This window comes from Lepisosteus oculatus, chromosome 20, assembly GCF_040954835.1.
Source record: "Lepisosteus oculatus isolate fLepOcu1 chromosome 20, fLepOcu1.hap2, whole genome shotgun sequence".
NCBI lineage: Eukaryota > Metazoa > Chordata > Actinopteri > Semionotiformes > Lepisosteidae > Lepisosteus > Lepisosteus oculatus.
The window spans coordinates 16,410,243-16,429,927 of NC_090715.1; the positions used below are offsets into that span (position 1 = coordinate 16,410,243).

General features: G+C 45.9%; 1 protein-coding gene across 2 annotated transcripts; it reads right to left on the bottom strand.

The window, feature by feature from the left end:
* Positions 1–899: 899 nt before the first annotated feature.
* zdhhc7 (zinc finger DHHC-type palmitoyltransferase 7) lies at positions 900–19,675 on the bottom strand. 2 transcript variants are annotated; one of them, XM_006641144.3, is made up of 8 exons: positions 18,947–19,675; positions 15,230–15,320; positions 10,781–11,087; positions 8,842–8,966; positions 8,323–8,419; positions 7,362–7,443; positions 6,195–6,325; positions 900–3,135 (listed from the first exon to the last, which is right to left on the bottom strand). In XM_006641144.3, the coding sequence occupies exons 3-8, from the start codon at positions 11,075–11,077 to the stop codon at positions 2,956–2,958; spliced, it is 912 nt and encodes a 303-aa protein (XP_006641207.1). In that variant the 5' UTR covers positions 11,078–11,087; positions 15,230–15,320; positions 18,947–19,675; the 3' UTR covers positions 900–2,955. The 2 variants fall into 2 exon arrangements, with proteins under 2 accessions (XP_006641207.1, XP_069037467.1); XM_069181366.1 differs by lacking the exon at positions 18,947–19,675 and adding an exon at positions 18,470–18,491.
* Positions 19,676–19,685: the final 10 nt, after the last annotated feature.

The following is a 19,685-nucleotide window of genomic DNA, read 5'->3' on the forward strand; positions in this document are numbered from 1 at the left end:
GCAACTGCCCGACTACCGGCAACCTGCTATATCGCACCATCTCCGCTAGGGGGAGGACGTGAGACAGGCTTTCAAAGGTTTCGAGATTTTGTCCATAGCCCAAGGCAGGCTGCCGTCAGAGTAAAAGCGGCTGACTCTTCATTTCGCACACCCTGTTAAAACCTAATGACTCTATCGTGAAAAAAGAACACCACGGTAGAAAATGTCCACCAACTTTCAAAACGAAGAAAATTAAAATCTTCCAATATTTTTCGAGAGAAGCTGAGTTTTCAAGTAACAGATCTAAAATATTTGCATCTCACCCTGCTCTTTTCTTCTTTTTATAATTTCCACATTTCGACACCTATTGACTCAGCCCTCTGTTAAAGTTCGGTGCTCTAGCATTACACAATGAACGTTACAGAGTATTTTCCAACAGACATCGTTGGATGCACAGAAGCAGTGAGCTTCGCCCCTTCCACCAGCAAACAGAAATGCATGTTTCATGCAACAGTTTAGGAAAATAAGCTCTACAAACACCACTACCACCATCAATAAAAAGTAAACTGTACAGACACTGTGCTTCTTCACCCCTCCACAGTGGAACACTGGCAGCATTCTACTCTAGTTGTACCTGCAGCACCTTCAAATACAGTGTAATAGTTTGTACGTCTGCAGATTTCATACACTCTTAACGTAATTATTATATGACCGAGATCCCCCATTTTGTTCACTTCTGAGGCTCTTAAAATGAAGTGCAGCTTTACTATGAGTTATTAGGATCACACAACACATTTATGAATGAGGTAGTGACCGGTGCATTAAGGACTGCTGAAACGCAGGCATACTGCTGTTTTTAAATGGAGTGCATATGAAATTATATGAGCCAGTAAGATTACTAACAACAACAACAAACAAGATTAAAAAACAAACACGTGCCATTTATTCTTATCACAGTTTTCCAACAAAGGACAGCGATGATTTGATCGTCTTCAATGGGGCGCTACACCAGGCACAGTCTGAAAAGGCCAGGTGCAGAACGAAATGCTTTATTAGCTTCATGATGTGTAAATACCGAGTTCCTTGATTTTGGCTAAAGTTATCTCAACCTCACTTTTGAGTCATGGGAAGGAGAAAAAGAAGGAGGTTAAAGAGCTTAAAAGGTAATGCGAGGAAAACAAATACATGAAATACTATTGTTCATTCAGTGACTTATCCACTTAATCACCAGCTGCAGAAAACTATTTTTAATTTGGCATTGATGGCAGCTTATGTATACTTTCCCTAAAAAAGTCGGATACATGCAGTCTTTATACTGTTTTAGGAAAGTGTGCATTTACAATATTTGGCCTTTAGGAGACTCATTAATACAGTACAGGCAATTATCTACCATCTATTCCAGCCCCACTGACTTGACCCAGAGAGATGAGGGGTTTGTAGACAGTCGTGCACAATCGGAGCTCAGCAAGACCAGCTGTGAAAGGATGGAACAGAAGATACCATGAGACCGGCACAGGCTCTCCAAGGGCAGGCCTGTCTGAGGCTGCCAGGCTCGCCAGCTTGTCCCCCGGCAGACGTCTGTCAGCTTTGAAAGCAGCAGCACCAAAGAAAGTGGCTTCTTTGAATGCTATGGGGGCAGTTTTAAACAACAAACGTGACCACAATAGCCTTACCACTGAGCGACACCTCGCGGCTACTAAAAAAAAAACAACAGCTGGAGATACGTCGATTTAAAAGAGCTCAAGTAAGCTGCACGCCTTACAGGGCCTTGCAGGCTTCAAACAACTGCCTCTTGTGCAACTCGCTTCCGGCCCAAGAGCATTCCGAGTGCCCTGCGCCCTCTCTCCAGCCCAGGGTCTTCTACTCCACGGGCTGCGAAGGGATTATCACGGACGTCGGGTCTCTCCGAGCTCTTTCCGAGAAGCATGCCCTTGCCTATTCTTCCTAACCTCACAGGCTCAGGGGCACCTCAGTTGGGCAGCAAGGCCTCAGCCACACCAACCTCGTGCTCCCCTGCTCTGCCCTCCGCAAGGCGCCCGAGGTGCTCCTCACGGCCAGCTCAGGAAATGCACTGGCTTCTGACTACTGCCTGTATTTATCCTGATCACTGGCTGCTGCACAGCAATAACTAGCACTAATGTGTCTTGGATACCCTCATAATGAAAAGGACAGCTGATGCACACTCTTACCTAACAGAAAATGAAACGAAGAGTGTGTTGGAGGTGGGGATCAACAATAATGACTGTTTGTTTAATATACTGCATTCATTTACCTTAGAGGCATGTAAAATGAAGATTCTGCAGTAGCCTTCTAAAAACCACACCTCATAAAGGTTCAAACGGAAGAAGGGAGAGAAAGATAAGAGTGAAATGCCTTGATTAAGAACTCTCCAAGGGATTTGTACAGCAGTTTCTCCAGCTGCTCTGCCTGCTGGTCAGTTCTGTAGTTGCTGGCTCAGGCGGGCCTGGTCAAGACCAATACTGCCATGTGCTGTGGATTGTGGACCCAATACAGACCCAGAATTAATTAGAAACTAGTAATTAGAAAAAGAAGTAAGCAGCACTGATATAGAAACACAGGACATGTCGGGAGGGAATAAAAACAGCACGTGCGACAGCCCCGCTTTCCCAGACAAGCTCCACCACGTCCCCTCCGACACAAGCGCTTCCACAGGCCGGGGGCCCCCTGCGAAGTCTCGTCCACCTTTCGGAGGCTTTTATAGTGTTGCGCCAGGCGAGCTCCTCGGGTGTCGCGCCGCTCTGGCTGGGGAGGTCTCGGACCGTGGCAGGCAGCAGGGCCAGGAGGGGCGCCCGGGACGCGTGTGGAGGCAGCGGCTGTCCAGTCCGCCCGGCTGGGGGCTGCTCTGTCCCCGGCCCGTGGGGGGGAGAGGGGTGCCACAGACTGAAGGACTGGGGGGTGGGGAGGTGGGGTGCCACAGACTGAAGGTTTCTGGGGCGGGCGGGGGGAGGAGGGGCCTCACACGGAGAACTCGGGGCCTCCCCGGCGGGCCGCGCGGGGGAGCAGGCGCCGCAGCCGCAGCCCGGCGAAGGGGTTGATCCACAGCAGGGACGGCTGCCCCCCGAACACCGTCTTCATCCCCTCCCAGCGCATCCGGCGCTCCCACGTGGGCTTCTCGTTCTTCAGCCGCTCGATCTCCTGCCGGACAGGGACAGGCGCGGGTTAGACGGCCGGCGGGGCGCAGCTGAGAGCACGCCTTCACCCATACAACACTGCCCCGGCACCCGCTGGGAACAACTCTGCAACGTTACAGGCGCAAAAGGAGAGAGCGCTCACATTACGGCTAGTTGTGCCACTGTCAAAAATGATTTTGAAATAAAAACGGGAATCATTAATGCAGACGGATTAAACAGGCTGGTGCCGTTATACCTCTAAAACACATTTAACTCGAGCACGCCTCTCAGTGACTGCAGAAATCCCTCATGAACCCCTCCTCGAAGAGTAAACTATTCTGCTTTGCCCATGACGAAAACACTCTTGGACAGGTTTTATTTTTTTTCCTGTTTTGCCTCAAGGAGACTGCGATAAAGAGCTCTTTTTAACAGATAAAGCACACGCTACGAACAGAGCTCTCCTCCACAGACAGCCTTTGTTTCGCTTTGACCTACCTCAGTCCACATGCATCGCTGCGCCCCTCAGGGGCAGACAGGGCAGAAATCTACACTCACGAAGAACAAGATGCCAGCTCCTCAGGACTCTGGCCTCAGCTGTTTAACTGCAGAGTGCACTTCAAAGCAATACTTCAGCCTTTACACAATCGGGGCAAGAGCAGATTTTTAACGAATTGCATTTGGAACACAACAGGGTCATCTTGCCTTTGCATTTTCCTCATGTACGCACACTTGCTACCTTCTGAGCAATAAAACAGTCACTGCAAATCAAGATTAGCGATAAAACTTGTGTGGCTTTAACTTGTGTTCTTCAAGCACATATTGAGAAACATTTTAATATGCAACACTCATTCCGTAACAAGTAAGCTGTGTATTGTACTCCACATTTCTACCAGTTACTTACAGTAGGAACTTCCTGGGCAAAGCCTTTCTGCATTTAAACAGCAGAACACATCTAAATGGCCAACAAAGAGCCTTAAATCTTATCTCACTAATCAGTATGCACTTAAAACGAAAAGAGTTTCATACTGTTCAACTTTTTGGCTATTTCAACCCAGCACAGAAATCCACTTTTCAGATACATTTGTTCACAGGGCCAGAGACTCTTGCTATTTTCCAGTTTCATAGAAGTGATTAATCCCATATTTTTACTTCTCTTATGCATACAGGACTAAAATGATTTGCTACATCAAATTCTTATTAACATATGATCAGTTCACGACAGCATGACAGTCTTCCACTCCCAGTATCCATCAAAGTCCACCAGGAATATTAACTGCATGGCAGTGCTTAGACAATAATACACAGGAAGATCACAATCCTATCTCTTGTAGCTATTGTACAATCCAGTCCTGGACAGTGCTTAGGATTTGCATTCAGGGAAAATTCCAAATACATCCGTGTTAATCCCGCTGGATCAATTGTACCAGAATAGTAAACCTTGTTTTCTGTGGTAATGGGCCTGAAAATATGTATTTGTTCTCCCTTCAAATTCAATACCCAGCTCAAGTCAGGTACTGTACTGGTCTGTCCATCAGAAAGACTTCTTTATTGTGGACTCTTTACTTATATACTGAGTATCAAAAAGGACCAACCAATAATAAATAAGTCATCATCAAGGACTACTACTGCAAGCTACAGCTGCACTGGCATTTTAGTGAACACGCATAACGTAGTTAAATTCATTATGTTGATTAACGTTTGTCATCAGCAGGTTAGGTTAACAGAGGGTCTGCTGTGTCTCAGGCATGGCCACCACAAAACCTGGTGCAGTGCATCTGCAACACATGCTTTGCACCAGCTTCTGAGCCTGGACAATCGTGTGCCCGTTCACTGGTCTCTCAGCCCTAGATCATCAACATGTCAAATCACTTCACCACCTCTGCACACTCAGTTCTCTCACTGACGCGGCGATACCGTGTTCATGCCACAGTCAAACATCACCTCGTTGTATTATGGTCAGTTGTGATCAACTAATCAGAACACCACCGATATATTTAATCATATCCATATATATTCACATACCTACATTTTATTTTAAAAAAACATGAATACATAAAATGTTTCCTTTTCTGAGTGCTCAGATATTCAGCATTTTAAACTGAGTTGTACACCTGCAATTATTAACAATGTTTCTAAGTCGTGGAATTATTGGGCAAATTGTTTTAGAGCATTTCTAAATACGATAATGAGATTACCATGTTGACAAAAAGTTACCCAATGTCTGTTGCAGATTGCACACATAAATGAAGAAGTAGGGCACATATCAGAAATCTTGCAAAATCTACAAATTTGACATTTAGTAATTCATTTTAAAACTGATTTCTGATCAAACCTTAAGTGGAGAAGGACCTATAATTTAATAGGAACAAACAATCTAAGCATGTTGGTATTTTTAACTTGAGTAAATCTTCTAAGATCCAACAATCAAGAAAGCTGAAAGCCATACAACTGGCAAACCAGACCCATCTGCAACAGGGCTTTCAGACAAAGGTTTAAGTAAAAGGATTACAGTAGATATGACCACGTTCGACTTATACAAAATATTAATATTAAGCCATATTAGTCTGGTGTGTTATTTTTTAATGATCAGAAAAGCAGAAGAGCCATGAATTCAAAGATTGTGTTTGCATTGCTGCTCCTAAGACATTAATTTTTCTAATTAGGCTGCAAGACCCAAGTTTAAGGCTTTGCTTTTAGCAATCAGCCTCTGAAGGTATTTTGAAATATTTCCTGCACAAGGAGGCTGCCGACTAAAAGAGCTGAATACGTTCTTTATTCTTGCAGATCTTCTTCTTAATGTTACATTAGGATACTTTAGTGCTTAGCGTAATTAGAAACTATGAGTATTCAGAAGAACTTCCATGCACAGAACTTTTTAACACTGGATCAAAAAAAAGAAATCACTGCTCAAGTGCTTTGCGGCTGAAAATGCAAGACGAAATGTGCAAATGTACCATGAGCAAGTGGATTAATAGAGAGAAGGCTGGATGTAGATTATGCATGTGAATAAAGACAGCCTGTAAATATCTGCATATATAAAGAGAGACACAGAGGAGACAATTGCAGAGCCTGTACTTCACTCACCGTCTCGTCATTGCATATGGAATGGATCTGGGTGCCGAACATGACGGCAGTGAAGGTGAGGAAAAGCAGCCCCTCCAAGCACAGGAAGATCATGAGGATGACGGTCACCGGGGGGGAGAAGTCACTGCACTCTGCAGAGAAATACAGCAGCGGTCCAGTCGTCAGTCAGTCCTCAGGCAGCTCCAACAGTGTGGACATCCAGCATCGTCATTTGAAGATTGAAAATCTTTTTTTACAACACTGGAGCACACTGCTATAAACCTACCACACACAGGCTGCAAAATGATTTGAGGACAGCCATTACTTAATGGGTCAATTGGCTTCTGGGAACACTGGCCCTGGTGTGTTTGTGCCTGTCTGCCCTGCGATGGACTGGTGTCTCATCCAGAGCGTACCCTGCCTTGCACCTGTTGCTTGCTGGGATAGACTCCAGCTCCCTGCGCAACCCTGAATTGGATTCAGGGGTCAGAAAAACTTGCTACGTGTTATGAACATTACAAGTGAATTTGTGGAAGACTAGTCACATATAGTTAAACAGAGTCACAATCGGATGCAATTGGTACAGCTTTTATACAAATGTCAGTTAACCTCGGGAGTCCAGCATCTTTTTCCTTCTCCCAGAGAGCTCAATGGTTATTCCGTTCAGCACTGCTACTGTAGATCCCCAGTGCCGGAGCAGCAGAATGACTGGTGCTTTATACTGGTGGGCCACAGGTACTATCTGCTGCAGCTCTTACACCACTGCAGATATCATTCGATTGCATTATTTGCTTGCTTACAATAATGGGGCCGAACCAACATTCAATACAGTCTTCTAAGCTCTGTCACATACACACGCAACTAGAGGAACCAAACCTCTTTTGTTTTCACACAGGAGCACAGGAGACTACAAGGAGGTTGGATTCAAGTCTACAAAACTCTCAGCCCAAGTGACTACAGGGTGAGCAGAGACGTGTGGACCCAGGCAAGTTGTGATTCAGAGGAGGTGCATTTGCAGCTGGAAGTATGCTGCACCAAACACGAGCGGCGTTTTTTGAGGCACGTTGAAGACGAACCCAGACAGCCCGAGGATGATTTGTAGAAAATCATGAATTTAAATGTAAAAAAAGGCACCTGGGGTATTTGCATGCCTGGCCTGTAAAGAGGTCTATGGTCACTGACACCTACCACTCCACTGGACTTTGACACAGGAGAAAAACTGCAGTCCACTCAGGATGAGCGCATGGGTGGAAATGATTGCTATATACATCTGCAGAGAGAGAGAGAGGAAGAACATTTACATCTCAATTCATCTCCACCAAAATGAAAAGCAGGCATACATCTTACAACACCGTCAGTACTGGTTTTCTTTGGAACCAGCCTTTTTTAATCCTTACGTTTCCCTGATGCCTCATCACACACACACAAAAAAAAATAACATTAAAAGAAAAGGATACTGGAGCCGGGAGCATTCGATCCCTGGTCTCCTCGTTCAGGTGCTCATGGCCTATTAACTGTTGCTCAGACATAATTAAGGGAGTAACTACTTTCACATCAAGCATTAATCCAACAACAAGTTATTTATACAACATGATGTAACAGTGCAAGAATTTTGCTGGCCCTGCCAGCTAGCTTCCTGTTTTCCTTTCTGTTAAGCATGGCCCTGAAGAGATCTCTACACGAGAAAGCCCAAAACACCAATTTGCATGAAATGGTTAAAAAAAGTTAACCATTAGTTAAAAAAAGGTGAAACTCACGACACCTGCATGATACGGTTCAAATTGTTCATGGGCTAGCACCTTTTGAGGCCCTGAAGATGTTTATCATCATTCAAAATGATGCCTGCCACTTCAGAGACATGCCCTGCCTACAGTATTCTGACGTGCATCTTGCAAACAGGCAGGCGCCTTTTGCCAAGACCTGTCACACTCATTACAGAAGTAACCAAAGTGTCCAAAGGGACAAGGTACAACACAAGCAGTGTCCATTAAGAGTAGCTAAAATTCTCTCAGTACTAGCTGACGGTGGGGAAACTCACTCTGTTCTCCACTTATGCCTCTTCATAAAAAAACACATCTGTCAACACCAGGTGAGCCTCCTGAGTCCCTGTGTTAACTAAAACACCCCCCTCAGAAGAGGCTCTACTCACTGTGAAGAGCACAAAAAACTTCTGATTGTTCTCCCCCACGCAGTTGTTGACCCAGGGACAGTGGTGATCCATTTTCCGAATACACCTCTTACAGATACTGTGGAGCAGAGGGAACAGAGAATCATGAGACCACATTACATCTGATTAAAAACCTTCAAAATATGAAGTGCTTTGATACCTCTGCTGTCTTGAATTATGCTATAAAATATCCCGGTGCTTATCTTAAGCAATCACCCAATCCACCCCAAACTCAACCCATCTGTCAAGACAGCGTCTCATCTCGGTAACCCACACGGCTGCAGTAGTTTGCAGTTTGCTCCAGTTTCGGCTCTGGTGCCCGAGAGCCCATCAATTTTCGTCTCACTCAACGCAACGTTAACAATCAATCCCTACAAAGGGCGGGAACGAGCAGCAGGTGGCACACTGGAGTGGGAAAGGAGAGAGTTGGCGACGTGCTTGGATCCCTCCGGGGCCCGCAGGGGGCGCCGCGGTGCTCGAGAAGGGCAGTCCCTCCCTCACCTGCAGTGGTGGGCTCTCTCCGGCTTGATGCTGCAGCACTTGGGACACTTGTAAATGACCTCCCCTGGCTTGAGCTGCAGGCTGTCCATGTACTCCTTCGTGGCGTTGCCCTTGGGCACAGCACCCTGCAGAGCACAGAGCACAGTGAGCAGGGGACCAGCAGTGTGCTTCCAGGCCCAGACAGGGGCAAAATGGGCTTTGATGCCCCTGTTCTGCTGTGTGGCTTCTGTAAGCGACGCTTGGGATTCGCCGAACCTGAATGAGAACGATGCACACGCACCACGCAGGAATCAAGGCCAGACTGGGAAACAGAACTCTACCATTATCCTCAGTTAGTGAGTCAATGGCCACAGCTTTTAAAGTTATCAGGGATAGCTGGTGCTTGTTTAGAAGTGTGGGTTCCTCCTTGCAAGCTGTAAGGTACCCCCAGTCCGAATGTTATCCTGTTCAGTGCCCTCTCTAATAAACGGTGCTTACTCCCAGAGCTCTCCTTAGGACTTCCACACCAAGAACAAAAAGCACTGCAAGGTGCAGGTGATCTCTTGACCTGCCTCCCTTTGCAGCCACATATCGGACATAAACAATATTCCTGCCAGACTTCTTCATGCACCTGGAATCCTGGGCATGGCGAAGGCAGTGAGCAGGTAACCTACAAACACAGACCAATCTGAGTGACATCAGGAAGAGTGTCTGCTCCTACTCTGCTCGGAGTCACGCAATCACAGTGCCACACCGCACTCCTGTAGCGCACCGGGGCCCGTCTGCGGAGTCTAGCTGATTAAACAATCAACATGAGAATTTAGGGAAGGTGTGCACACCACAGTGTTAACACTGCCTCACTGTCACTGGGCCCCAGGCTCGATTCTGTGTGGGGACTGCGTGTGCTCCCGTGTTCACACAAGGTTTTTTCCAGGTGCTCTGGTTTCCTCTCAACTTTCAAAAACATGCTGGTTAGAAGAACTGCCTTCTCTAAAGAGAGTGTGCGACAACTGTCCAAGGTTCAGCGCCGCCTTGTCCGTGACAGGTTCCTACGGGCTCTGCGACCATCCTGCAATCCTGTCCAGCAACAAACTGCTTTCAGAAAATGGATGGATGGAAGGTGACTTGGCTCCAGGGGTGTCACACTGGAGAAAAAGATTTCCTTTGTAATTTTACGGTTAATCCTGAGGTGGACAATCTGAAGTTTTATGGTTTAAACATCTCTTCTCCTTCTCTTTTTCCTAGCCTCAAGCTGGTTAAAAGCGACCATACTGTTGCTCCGTCGCTGTTTGGTGTAAACATGAATTTGTCTGAATTCCTGTCTTTCTCAGTCTTTCATAGCATCTCTGCAGTAGCTGCATTAACGAGACAAATATTCTGTACACTGTAACCTTGTGAGCGCAATGCCACTCTGTCTCACATTTCTATACACTGGGGAAGAGCTTGTCCTTCAGGCCAGGTCTAGGAAAACCCCCAGCACAATGCTCCCAATCAGAGTGGAGCAAAAAAACATCTCTGTTTTTGTTCAATTCCCAGTTCCTTGACCTCAGCTGCTTGGTTTCTGGCTGACTCAGGTAAGGCTGCCGGTGTGCTTTTGACAGCACAGCAGCATTTCCGTGCAGAAAAGGCACCGTAAGCACCTTGGAGTTCAACAGCAGAGGAAAGCAATCGCACACGGAGCTGGGGGACTCAAATATACACACATCCAGGGAGACCTCTGCACCCCACACATGCCAGAGAATATACGAGATGCCTGAGATTACATTCCAAAGGCAAACAACTCCCTCTGTGCTGTGTAACTATCTTAGCATGCTAAAACATAAAACCATAAGATATAAAGGACTGAGTGGGTTACTCCTGTACAGTGAAACACAATATGAGAGACCTGCAGAGCCAACAGCTCTTACCACCTTCCCACAATCCCCTGTGTCTCGACCTCCCTCCCAGCCCCACCACTCACCGGGTCGGTCAGCATGGTGCGCAGGTGCGAGGACAGGGCCAGCACGGCCAAGCAGTTGAAGGCCACGCCGTTGATCAGGGCGTACCAGAAGCTCTTGGAGGGCAGCAGCATGACGAAGGTCACCACGAAGTCGGCGTAGAGGACCAGGAACCAGGTCATGAAGGCGCAGATCATGCCGCAGCCGTCCCGGATGAACCAGACGCGCTCCCCGTCACCCGGGGGCCCCTCAAAGTCCTCCTCCCCACCCAGCAGAGGATGGTGCTCCACATCACGAAGCCGGTGGCCCGAAGACTGCATGCTCCCTGACCTGGAAGAAGACAGACTTGATGCGCTCCCCAAGATCAGTTATCAGTCACGCCCACCCCTCCACCTTCCTTCCGCTGCAGGGGAGGCCAAGAGCTGCCGGCGGGGTACGCCCAGGATGGGACGCCTGTCCACGGCAGGGCACACACTGATGTGCTCACAATTGGCTCTGGTGCGAGTGTGCGTCTGTGTGAGGGACTGTGCGTCTAGTCCAGGGTGCCCTGGGTGTACCCCGCCTTGCACCTGCTGCCTGCTGGGATAGGCTCCATCTCCCCACAACCCTGTATAAATAAACATTTAATTTAAATAATAAAGGATAAACTGGTTAGGAAATGGATCTAAACAATCAAAAAGCTTTATCTCATGAACTTAAAGACTACAAGTGAATTTGTGAAACATTAGTCAAAAATAATCAAGAAGACTGTCCTGGGAGAAAATCCTTGGGGGAAAATAGAAGTCTCCTCTGTTTACAACCACTTTGTTTACTTGAAAAGCTGTATCCAGGCTTGTGAGTTTGCTACTTTACTCTGATATACTGATGCCTCAGTCACCATAAGTTCTTCCTTACAAGAGACACTCAGGATTCATGCTTGGTCACGTGAATAACACCACTAGGTAGTAGTATTACACTCCACTGTAGCACAGATGTGCACATTCTTCATTTCAATATTTAATTAGGTATAAAGCATCAGAAACAAACTCCCTCTTGATCATGTCACTGTTCTAACCTTCATTTAACCTTTGAGGTGAATTAAATACAATTTGTTCCTCAGAAAGCAAAAAAAAAACCTCCACTGGGGTTAAAACGGCAAGCCAAGGAAAGTGGTGATTTATTCGTTTATTTAAACTTAGTCTAGATACCCAACAAAATCCAAATCCCTTTTTCTAAAACACAATATCAATGAAGAAACAGAACGAGATTCAAGACATTCTGTCCTAAAGGAGCTTTTAGACTGAAAGGTGAGGTTCAAGGTTTCGGAGGAAAGATGAAGTAACTTAATACCAGCGGCCAACTAAAACAAGAAAGACAACATTGAGTGGGCAACATTTTCAGACAAACAGCTCAAGAAATGAATTAAAAAAAATTGGTTCACCTGACTCAAGCAAAGTAAATGCAAAAGAGGAGGCACTAGACACCAACACTGACCACAGCTGCCTTCCTCAAGGAAGCATTTGCCTGACTTGACCGCCTGTAGGACTCTGTGCCAGCTGCATCCTTGGCACAGACTGCGGTGTGCTTCCTCCTTATGCGAATGCACAGAAAAGGGCCAGCAAGGAGACAGCCGAGACACAGATCACCTGTGACAACTCTCACCGTGAAAGATCAGGCACTGCAATTAGAATGACAAATAACCCTGCAACGATAACTGCTGAGAGGTTACAGGATCCAAATGACTTCTTACTAATCTGGGGTCAATAAAAGAAACTCAAAATGTTGCTTCATGTTAAAATGACACTAGCTGAAGGAACTATTGGGCAACAATAGAAATAAATGTTAAAAAAAAAAGTATATTTCTGGTAAAGCATGAAGTCTCTCCATAGCGACCATATCATACTTGGCCACATTTTCTACATTAACTGAGCCATAACTGAAACAAATCAGCATTAAAAAACAGTGAAGGGCTCAGTCAGCGATTATAAATTACTGTAAATTCATTTCTAGATGACAAGAATGCAAAGAATGTGTTCTAGTTTGGCATTCATGTTTTCAAGTTGCAAAAACACCATGGCAAGCTTACAGACCTGCCAGTAAGAGACCTCTCTCTCTGCTGACAAGCACCTATTGTGACTAGATGCAACCTTGTTTAAATTCCTTACGTTTTGCAATGGCATGGCTGTTGAATGGCTACATTTAAATATGAAAACCGATACCTGTCCGGGTTACAAAAAAACTGGCCAAGGCAAAACAAGAAAAAAAAAAGGGGGAAAGAGATTTAATACATTTCCAGGAACTGTTTTTATGTTTGCAAACCAGTGAACAAAAGAAGTTCCTCTTGCAATATGGCTGTAATGTGAGGATGGATGGTGAGTCACTGTCATGCTGGGCGTGATCACAGGGCCTTGCTGTGTGGTGCTCGTCCATGTCAGGGCATGTGGTCAGTGACCAGGCCATGCGGGAATGGTCAGACTGCAGCAGAGTGGGATCAGGTCCCACATGGGACACTGCTGTTGTAATCATGAGAATGGTACCTCACTCAGACTGCTGTAATAAATATTTTAAAAAAATATACCAAGCCACCAGTGTAAATGAACATATGCTCTCAATTCACTTAAAATACTTAAAAGACTAAAGCACACACCACCAGCGCTATTAGCACACAGCATATATTCTACTGTTATGATACCTTTTAGCATGAAATTCCAGAGAGTCTAAAACAAAGGACAGAAATTAGAACAAGAACAATTTCATCAACGCTTAAAAAAAAAAACAACAAAAGGGCCAATAGCTGTAATTAATTTATGAAAGGTTATGTGAAACTGAAGATGGCATTTAGCATTTGCCATAAAACAACGGAAAACTTGCTATCGCTTAGCCAGTACATCATCTTCATTCAGCAGTTTTTATCTATCCAGTCAGATGTTTCTTCTAAAACATCTTGGGAAGTGGGCACCAACAACACAACACGAGAACACTTAACAACGCGTAAAGAAATTGTAAGAAGCGCCACCTGTGCTGTGGCCCAAGTAAACCGTTCCGGAGTTCCCACGCGCGTCTTTAGAGTCTCTGCCCTTCGGGAGCTCAAGCAGACCAAGAGCAAGGCTTTCGACGGCACTTGAACCAGACCCGCTCATTCTCCCCTCTTCTGTTCAAGACTCAACTCTCGACGAAGCCGATTGGAAAATCTCGCCCTGCCCCGAGACGTAAACGCACAGAGCCGCAGCCCGGCAGGAACACGTGGAAACGCAGGGCCTGTGCCGTCAGAGCCGCGGATGACTCAATGAGCACAAAGACACCACAAGCCCTTGGGTCCTTGGCCTGTCCTCGCACCCGCCGGAAGGAAACCGTCTCCCTTCCGGTCCTCCTTCCGGTAACCCCACCTTGCCCTGCCCCGCACCAGCACAGCGCCCGCTGGCTGCCACGATGGCTCTCTTGCTAACCTGCTTAACTGGCGGCTGGCTCCCCTGGCTGCTGGCTGGGAACAGAGAGAACCTACCGTGAAACCTCACAACGGAGGAGACTCGCCTGCCTCCCTCCGTCTCGAGAAGCTGGATGCCAGCCACATGCCCCTGAATGAACCCCAGCTCGTGTCTTATTCTGTACAGCTTTGCTCCTTGATAAGTGAAAGGCAAGGGGCCCAAGAGCTCCAAGGTCAAGGCAACGACCCACCAGGGAAGCCACAGAGGTCGCGTCATCACCCTACTGGACACGGCTTCAATCCGTCCGCACGCGGCTGGGACAGGCCGGCGTCATCGGGAGCCGCACGACACGATCGTCTCCAGGAAATAACAGAACAGAGCTATTTTCTTCGCCAGACAAGTTTTTTTAAAAAAAAGGTAATGAATAGGGGCCCCAACAATGAACTATTTAACCAGATACCAACTTATTCTAGTACTTTGTTTTCTTATTCCCATTTCACCACGAGGTCGGACCTAGAAGCTCGTTGTCAGGAAGGCCCTCAGCCGAGGAGAGCACAGTATTGATTTTCCCACCAAAGAGCTCCAGAGTGAAAAGACTGGAGCACTAATTGGAAGAACAGATGCTGTTCGAGCTGCTGCCTCTATTCTCGGCCTGCTGTCAGGGGTGCTACAGGAGAGCAGTGTGGCCCACGTGTACAACTTACAGTATCGGGTTCCGAGTAACTGACCTCAGGGATCACCTCCAGAAACTCCCAGGGGTCAAAGCAGAGCGGGGCAGAAATTCTTTTTACTTACCAGCTAATCTGGTAAGTAATCTGCCAGCTAATCAGAGCATTTTTCACAAAATTAAAGGTCTTGCATTTTACCATCACCAAACTGAGGAAAAAGTGATACAGTTGTTCCTTCAGAACATCACCCAAGGACTGCTCATTTCAGTGCCTGTGCACAAGGAGGACTGTACCTGCGAGGGCCTCGACCTTCTTCCCCAGGATAGAGAACCCCATTTAACACCACTGTTTACTTGACAACTATCACCCCCCTTGCAAGCTTGAGTCCCCGTGAACTCACCTCAGAATTTCAGTCTTGTACAGGCATGCCGTCCACTCATCAGGCCCGTGGCCGAGCGAGGTCTACCGAACAGCATTCAAGAGCCGGATACCTAGAAACACACCCAGAGCCTTCATTAGAGAATGCAAGTGTGTCAATATTCCACCTGCTCGGGGACAAAGAGCCCAAGTAAAATGCACCATGACAACCAAGATTTATTGCCAGGACTAAAAGCGACCTCTTTTCCAAGCTTCCACGCACTGAAATGTGCATTGTAATGAAAGAGCCCTGCTGTAGATTATACACCAGGAGAGCCCGCATGATTGCTACCAATTTCAAATGAGCTTTAATGTAGTGGTGCCATAATCATAAAAATAATGCCAGCAATCAAAGGCCTTTTTGCCATACGACTCCATGTTCCCCTTTTAAATTGCTTTAGATTGTGCCTCCGTATGTTCTACACAGCTAACTACTTCAATAAAATTATTTTCTTGCCGTCGGCAAAATAAAAGCAGTGCATCGCTTTATTTCAGCGACAAATTTCACATGAAACAAGTCACACTCAGAGCACCCCTCCCTTTACAAAAGCTCTGCTGTGCATGTGGGGGACAGCTTGTTTTTTTCCCCGTGGCGAGAAAACAAGGTGGAGGGCTATAACTGCAAAGCCAAAAGACAGATAAACAACTTAAAACAAAAGATGATAGAAGAACCCCAGGGGATCCTAGCAAATCCTTCACACTGCCAGCCTGCGCTGCTTCCAAAAGAGTCCAGGGCCTCTGAGAAACGGGTGATCGATGCAGCTCAGGTTTCTTGGGCGTCAGCCCTGGCAGGACGGATACGCCAAGGTCACTGGACAGGCTTCGTCACGCTAGCCCCCAGCACCAGCTGAGCGCCCAAGGCGAGCCCCGGGCTGGCCAAACTCCGACTTGCCTGCAGCTCGTGCCAATTACATCCCTTGTGCTCCGCTGATCAGAATGAGTACAGTACTGCGCAGCAGGGGGGTAAACACACCAATTAGCATAACCAGCCTACCCTGTTCTCTAGTTTGGCTTGCTTCCTGCCTCGTTTGAGTTTGGGAAGTCTTGGCCATCCATGTGCCTTGCGAGCCCGTCTAGAACGTGCGACGCCAGACCAAGACGCATTCAGAAACCAAATAAATCACAACATGGCCCAGTCCCGTGTAACGAGGCACGCTTCTGAAGCAACGTAACGAGACCGGGAGTCTGCGGCAGAAATGCCCTTGTGGACTTCTCATCTGTGATTATCAGTGAGAGAAGAAACTCCGAAAGCACGTAATCCGAATGCAAAGGCAATCCACACTGAACCATGCGAGAACGCTCAATGCATGAGCTGAAACAGTAAATGCAGTTTCTAGGTTTTTTAGTTACTCACATTAGATTTCAAGCACCAGGGTCAAGTTATTTTAAGGATGCCGAAAGCAACAACCTGGTCTACTTCTCAATGCTCAAGAAATGGTAACTTCAGCAGGTTTTTGGGTCACTTTAACTGATCACCCTCCTTTTTTCTACACCAGACAACACTCACAGGATCGTCGTGTCCATTATTTAGAACATGATTCTTGTCCTTGGGGAGCTAGGTTTGTGAGAGTCTGGGGGGAGTCCCAGATTTCCTCTAGGGTAGAACACCCCCCATTAACGAGCTGGCTGAAAGGGTGAGATGCACTAAAAAGCTCTTTGCCATCACAAAAGAGACCCTCCCCAGACCTCTCAGATGCTGTTTTTATTCTGGACAGATACTACAGATACTATTCGGAGATCTCTACAAGAGCAAGAAACCCCACTGAAGAAAAAAAGATCAATTCCACTGATAATACCTACAGCCCAGTTTTAGAAGTTACATTTATAAATATCCACATCCTAAATGTGCTTAAAACTGAATTCAAGATCTTTAACCCAGATTCTCCCAAATATAAAACGACAAGAACAAATTGAGCAAACACAGGGAATTCAAAACAACAATGACGTTCTGATTCAGAATGATTTTCTACGTAGTAAAACATAAATCTCTTCTTTAACTGACTTCAGGTGCGCAGGTGTCTAAGGAGGCAGAAGAAAGCTAAACCTTTTTAATTTTAACGTATTAAAAAGGAAATGCTGTCAACCATTATAGTTAGCAGAATCGTAAAGGCTAATGGAGAGCATTTGTACAAACAATTACCACTAATCCAAAGCCTCACCCTACCAAACACACAATTCACATTGAACCTTTGCCGAGACGAAAATACAACTCCTTTGACCCTTGTCTCAGCTTTCACGCTGAAAGACGAGCACTTACAATGTTCAGGAAAATGGAAGGGCAAATGTACGTTAATAGTATTATTTTTTACATGATTCCATTTTTAAACCAGAAATGTGATCAGGAATCAGAGCTTCGCTCTCAGCACTGTTGTTGAGAGAGCCCCCCCGTTTCAATAAAGTACATCGCTTTCTCCGGGGGGTGTTCTGGCCTGTCTCAGACACCGAGATCAATTACAGCGCTCCTGCCCCACATAACCCATTAACCACAGACGGCAACTTCTCCAAGCAGCCGGGGAAAAGACGCCACATCTCCTTTCCTTTCCCTCTTGAACTTTCTGGACGCTCACTCGATACAAAGTGTTTTCATGTCGCGTCTTTACGCGGCTAAATTGGGTCTTTTCCCCCCTCCAAGTGGCAACAGTTTTAAAACCGTGTTTCTCGCCACCCCCCCTGTGCCCAAGAAGCTCTTAGCGGCACTGGCCAGCACAACCTTCAGAAGGATAACTCCAGACACCCAGCCCAGTCTCAAATGTTTGATAAAATCGCAAGAGGTGGGGGATGCATTTTAAAAAAAAAACAATCTCTCTGTTGCACTGCTCACGAAGCGTGCTCGCCAGTTGTCCAGAGTTTTCCTCCGAAAAGGAAGCGTTTATTATTAATGTAGATTTTCGAGGAACTGATAAAAAAGTACATTATTTCAAAGTACGATTTCACCTTGCGCCTTAAGCCAGTACGATACACAAAGCTACTGTACAGACGAGGAGCAGGTAAACACTTTTCGCCAATAACATGCCTGTATTAAAATGAGCTTGTGGCAGGCAAGTGGCCGTTCCCTCTGACTATTTCAGATTTCATCTTGTACACAGGTATTGTTAATTTCTACCTTAATGTTAATATTCACGGATGCCTACTTAATCGTGAGTAGATGAGCTCAGGTTATTTTGACAAACGAAAGAGGAGTTAAACACGGAGGCTTTAACACATTAGCTTCAGAATCACTCACCGCAGAAGATGCCACACAGAGCGCTTCTGATTTTCATCCAGCCCTGTACTTTAATAATATACATATGCCCTTCCTAAATTACTGCTCCTTTAACGGGGCGAGAGCTACACCTTTGGAAAACAGGTTTGCATTCGCTAACAGATTAATAGCGATAGATCTGCGATTGGCAATGTTGCTAACTCAGCCACCGGTATTTCAGGCCAGGAAAGGTTAAAAGGCAACGTTATGACATGTGTGAAAACATTCACTTTCGTGAGCGTAAAAAAAAAATCTAAGCTTTGTTTAATATGGCAAAACACAAAAGCAAACAACATACTGCACACTCCGCTCGGGAGAATTTACGATTCTCCGTGTTGGGTAATTAGCAAGCTACTGTTCATTACAAATAAACCAGCTCCAATATACATGTGTACCAGCGATTTATTTTCTTATGTTCAACTCGCATATTAACATAGATTGCTGCGATGCCCCTCTTACCGAATAGTCCTTGTTTCGGAAGCTGTAGTATTTTCCTTTGTTACAGTTAAGTGTAAAAAGATTTGATTCGTTTCATTGCAGTTACCCCCATTGTAATCTGACTCACACCGTACGTAAAAAAAAACACTTCCGGGGTTTGCTTCGGGTCTTTTCGGAATTCTTCGGCTCTTCAGACTCGGCTGTTTACGGACAGGATCGGAAGAGTTCGGGGACTTCGTCCACCGAAGTTCAGCCTTAGCCCACAAATAGTCGATGCCGGGGTCTGTGAAGAATCTTCCTGTTTTGCAGTATAGGGGGCGGAAACACCCCCACCAATCCTTAAATTCGTAATACAAAAATACGCGATCAAACTACATAATTAAAACAAAATCTTAGTTTTGGGATATGCAACAGTTTTAGACTTTTAACGCTTCCATGTACCAAATGAATGAAATTTAAATACGAATCACCGTTTTCCTTTTACAGTAAACTGTTGAAAGGGAGATTCTGATTTTTGGACATCCAACGTGCTTTTTCTTTCCTTGTTTTCGAAGCCTGTTCGGAATGATGCGTCTTCCAGATGGCTCGTAACACAAGATTAACATATCACTGAGATCACACGTTAGTTAACATTACAATTAAAAGACTGCTCACACCTGATGAACTGTACATTAAACGTCCAGTATTGGACAAAAACACTGCTTTTTTTTAATCTGTGCATCATTAAAGTGACGCACAAACCCGTCAGGTGTTCACCTAG

What these genes read in the sequence shown, in the direction of transcription:
- zdhhc7 (XM_006641144.3), bottom strand. Translation starts at nt 11,077, where the DNA reads ATGCAGTCTTCGGGCCACCGGCTTCGTGATGTGGAGCACCATCCTCTG. An exon ending in AGTTTTTTGTGCTCTTCACA is followed by an intron (nt 7,444 to 8,322) that starts GTGAGTAGAGCC and finishes CTCTCTCTGCAG; the next exon opens with ATGTATATAGCAATCATTTC. An exon ending in CCATATGCAATGACGAGACG is followed by an intron (nt 3,136 to 6,194) that starts GTGAGTGAAGTA and finishes CCTGTCCGGCAG; the next exon opens with GAGATCGAGCGGCTGAAGAA.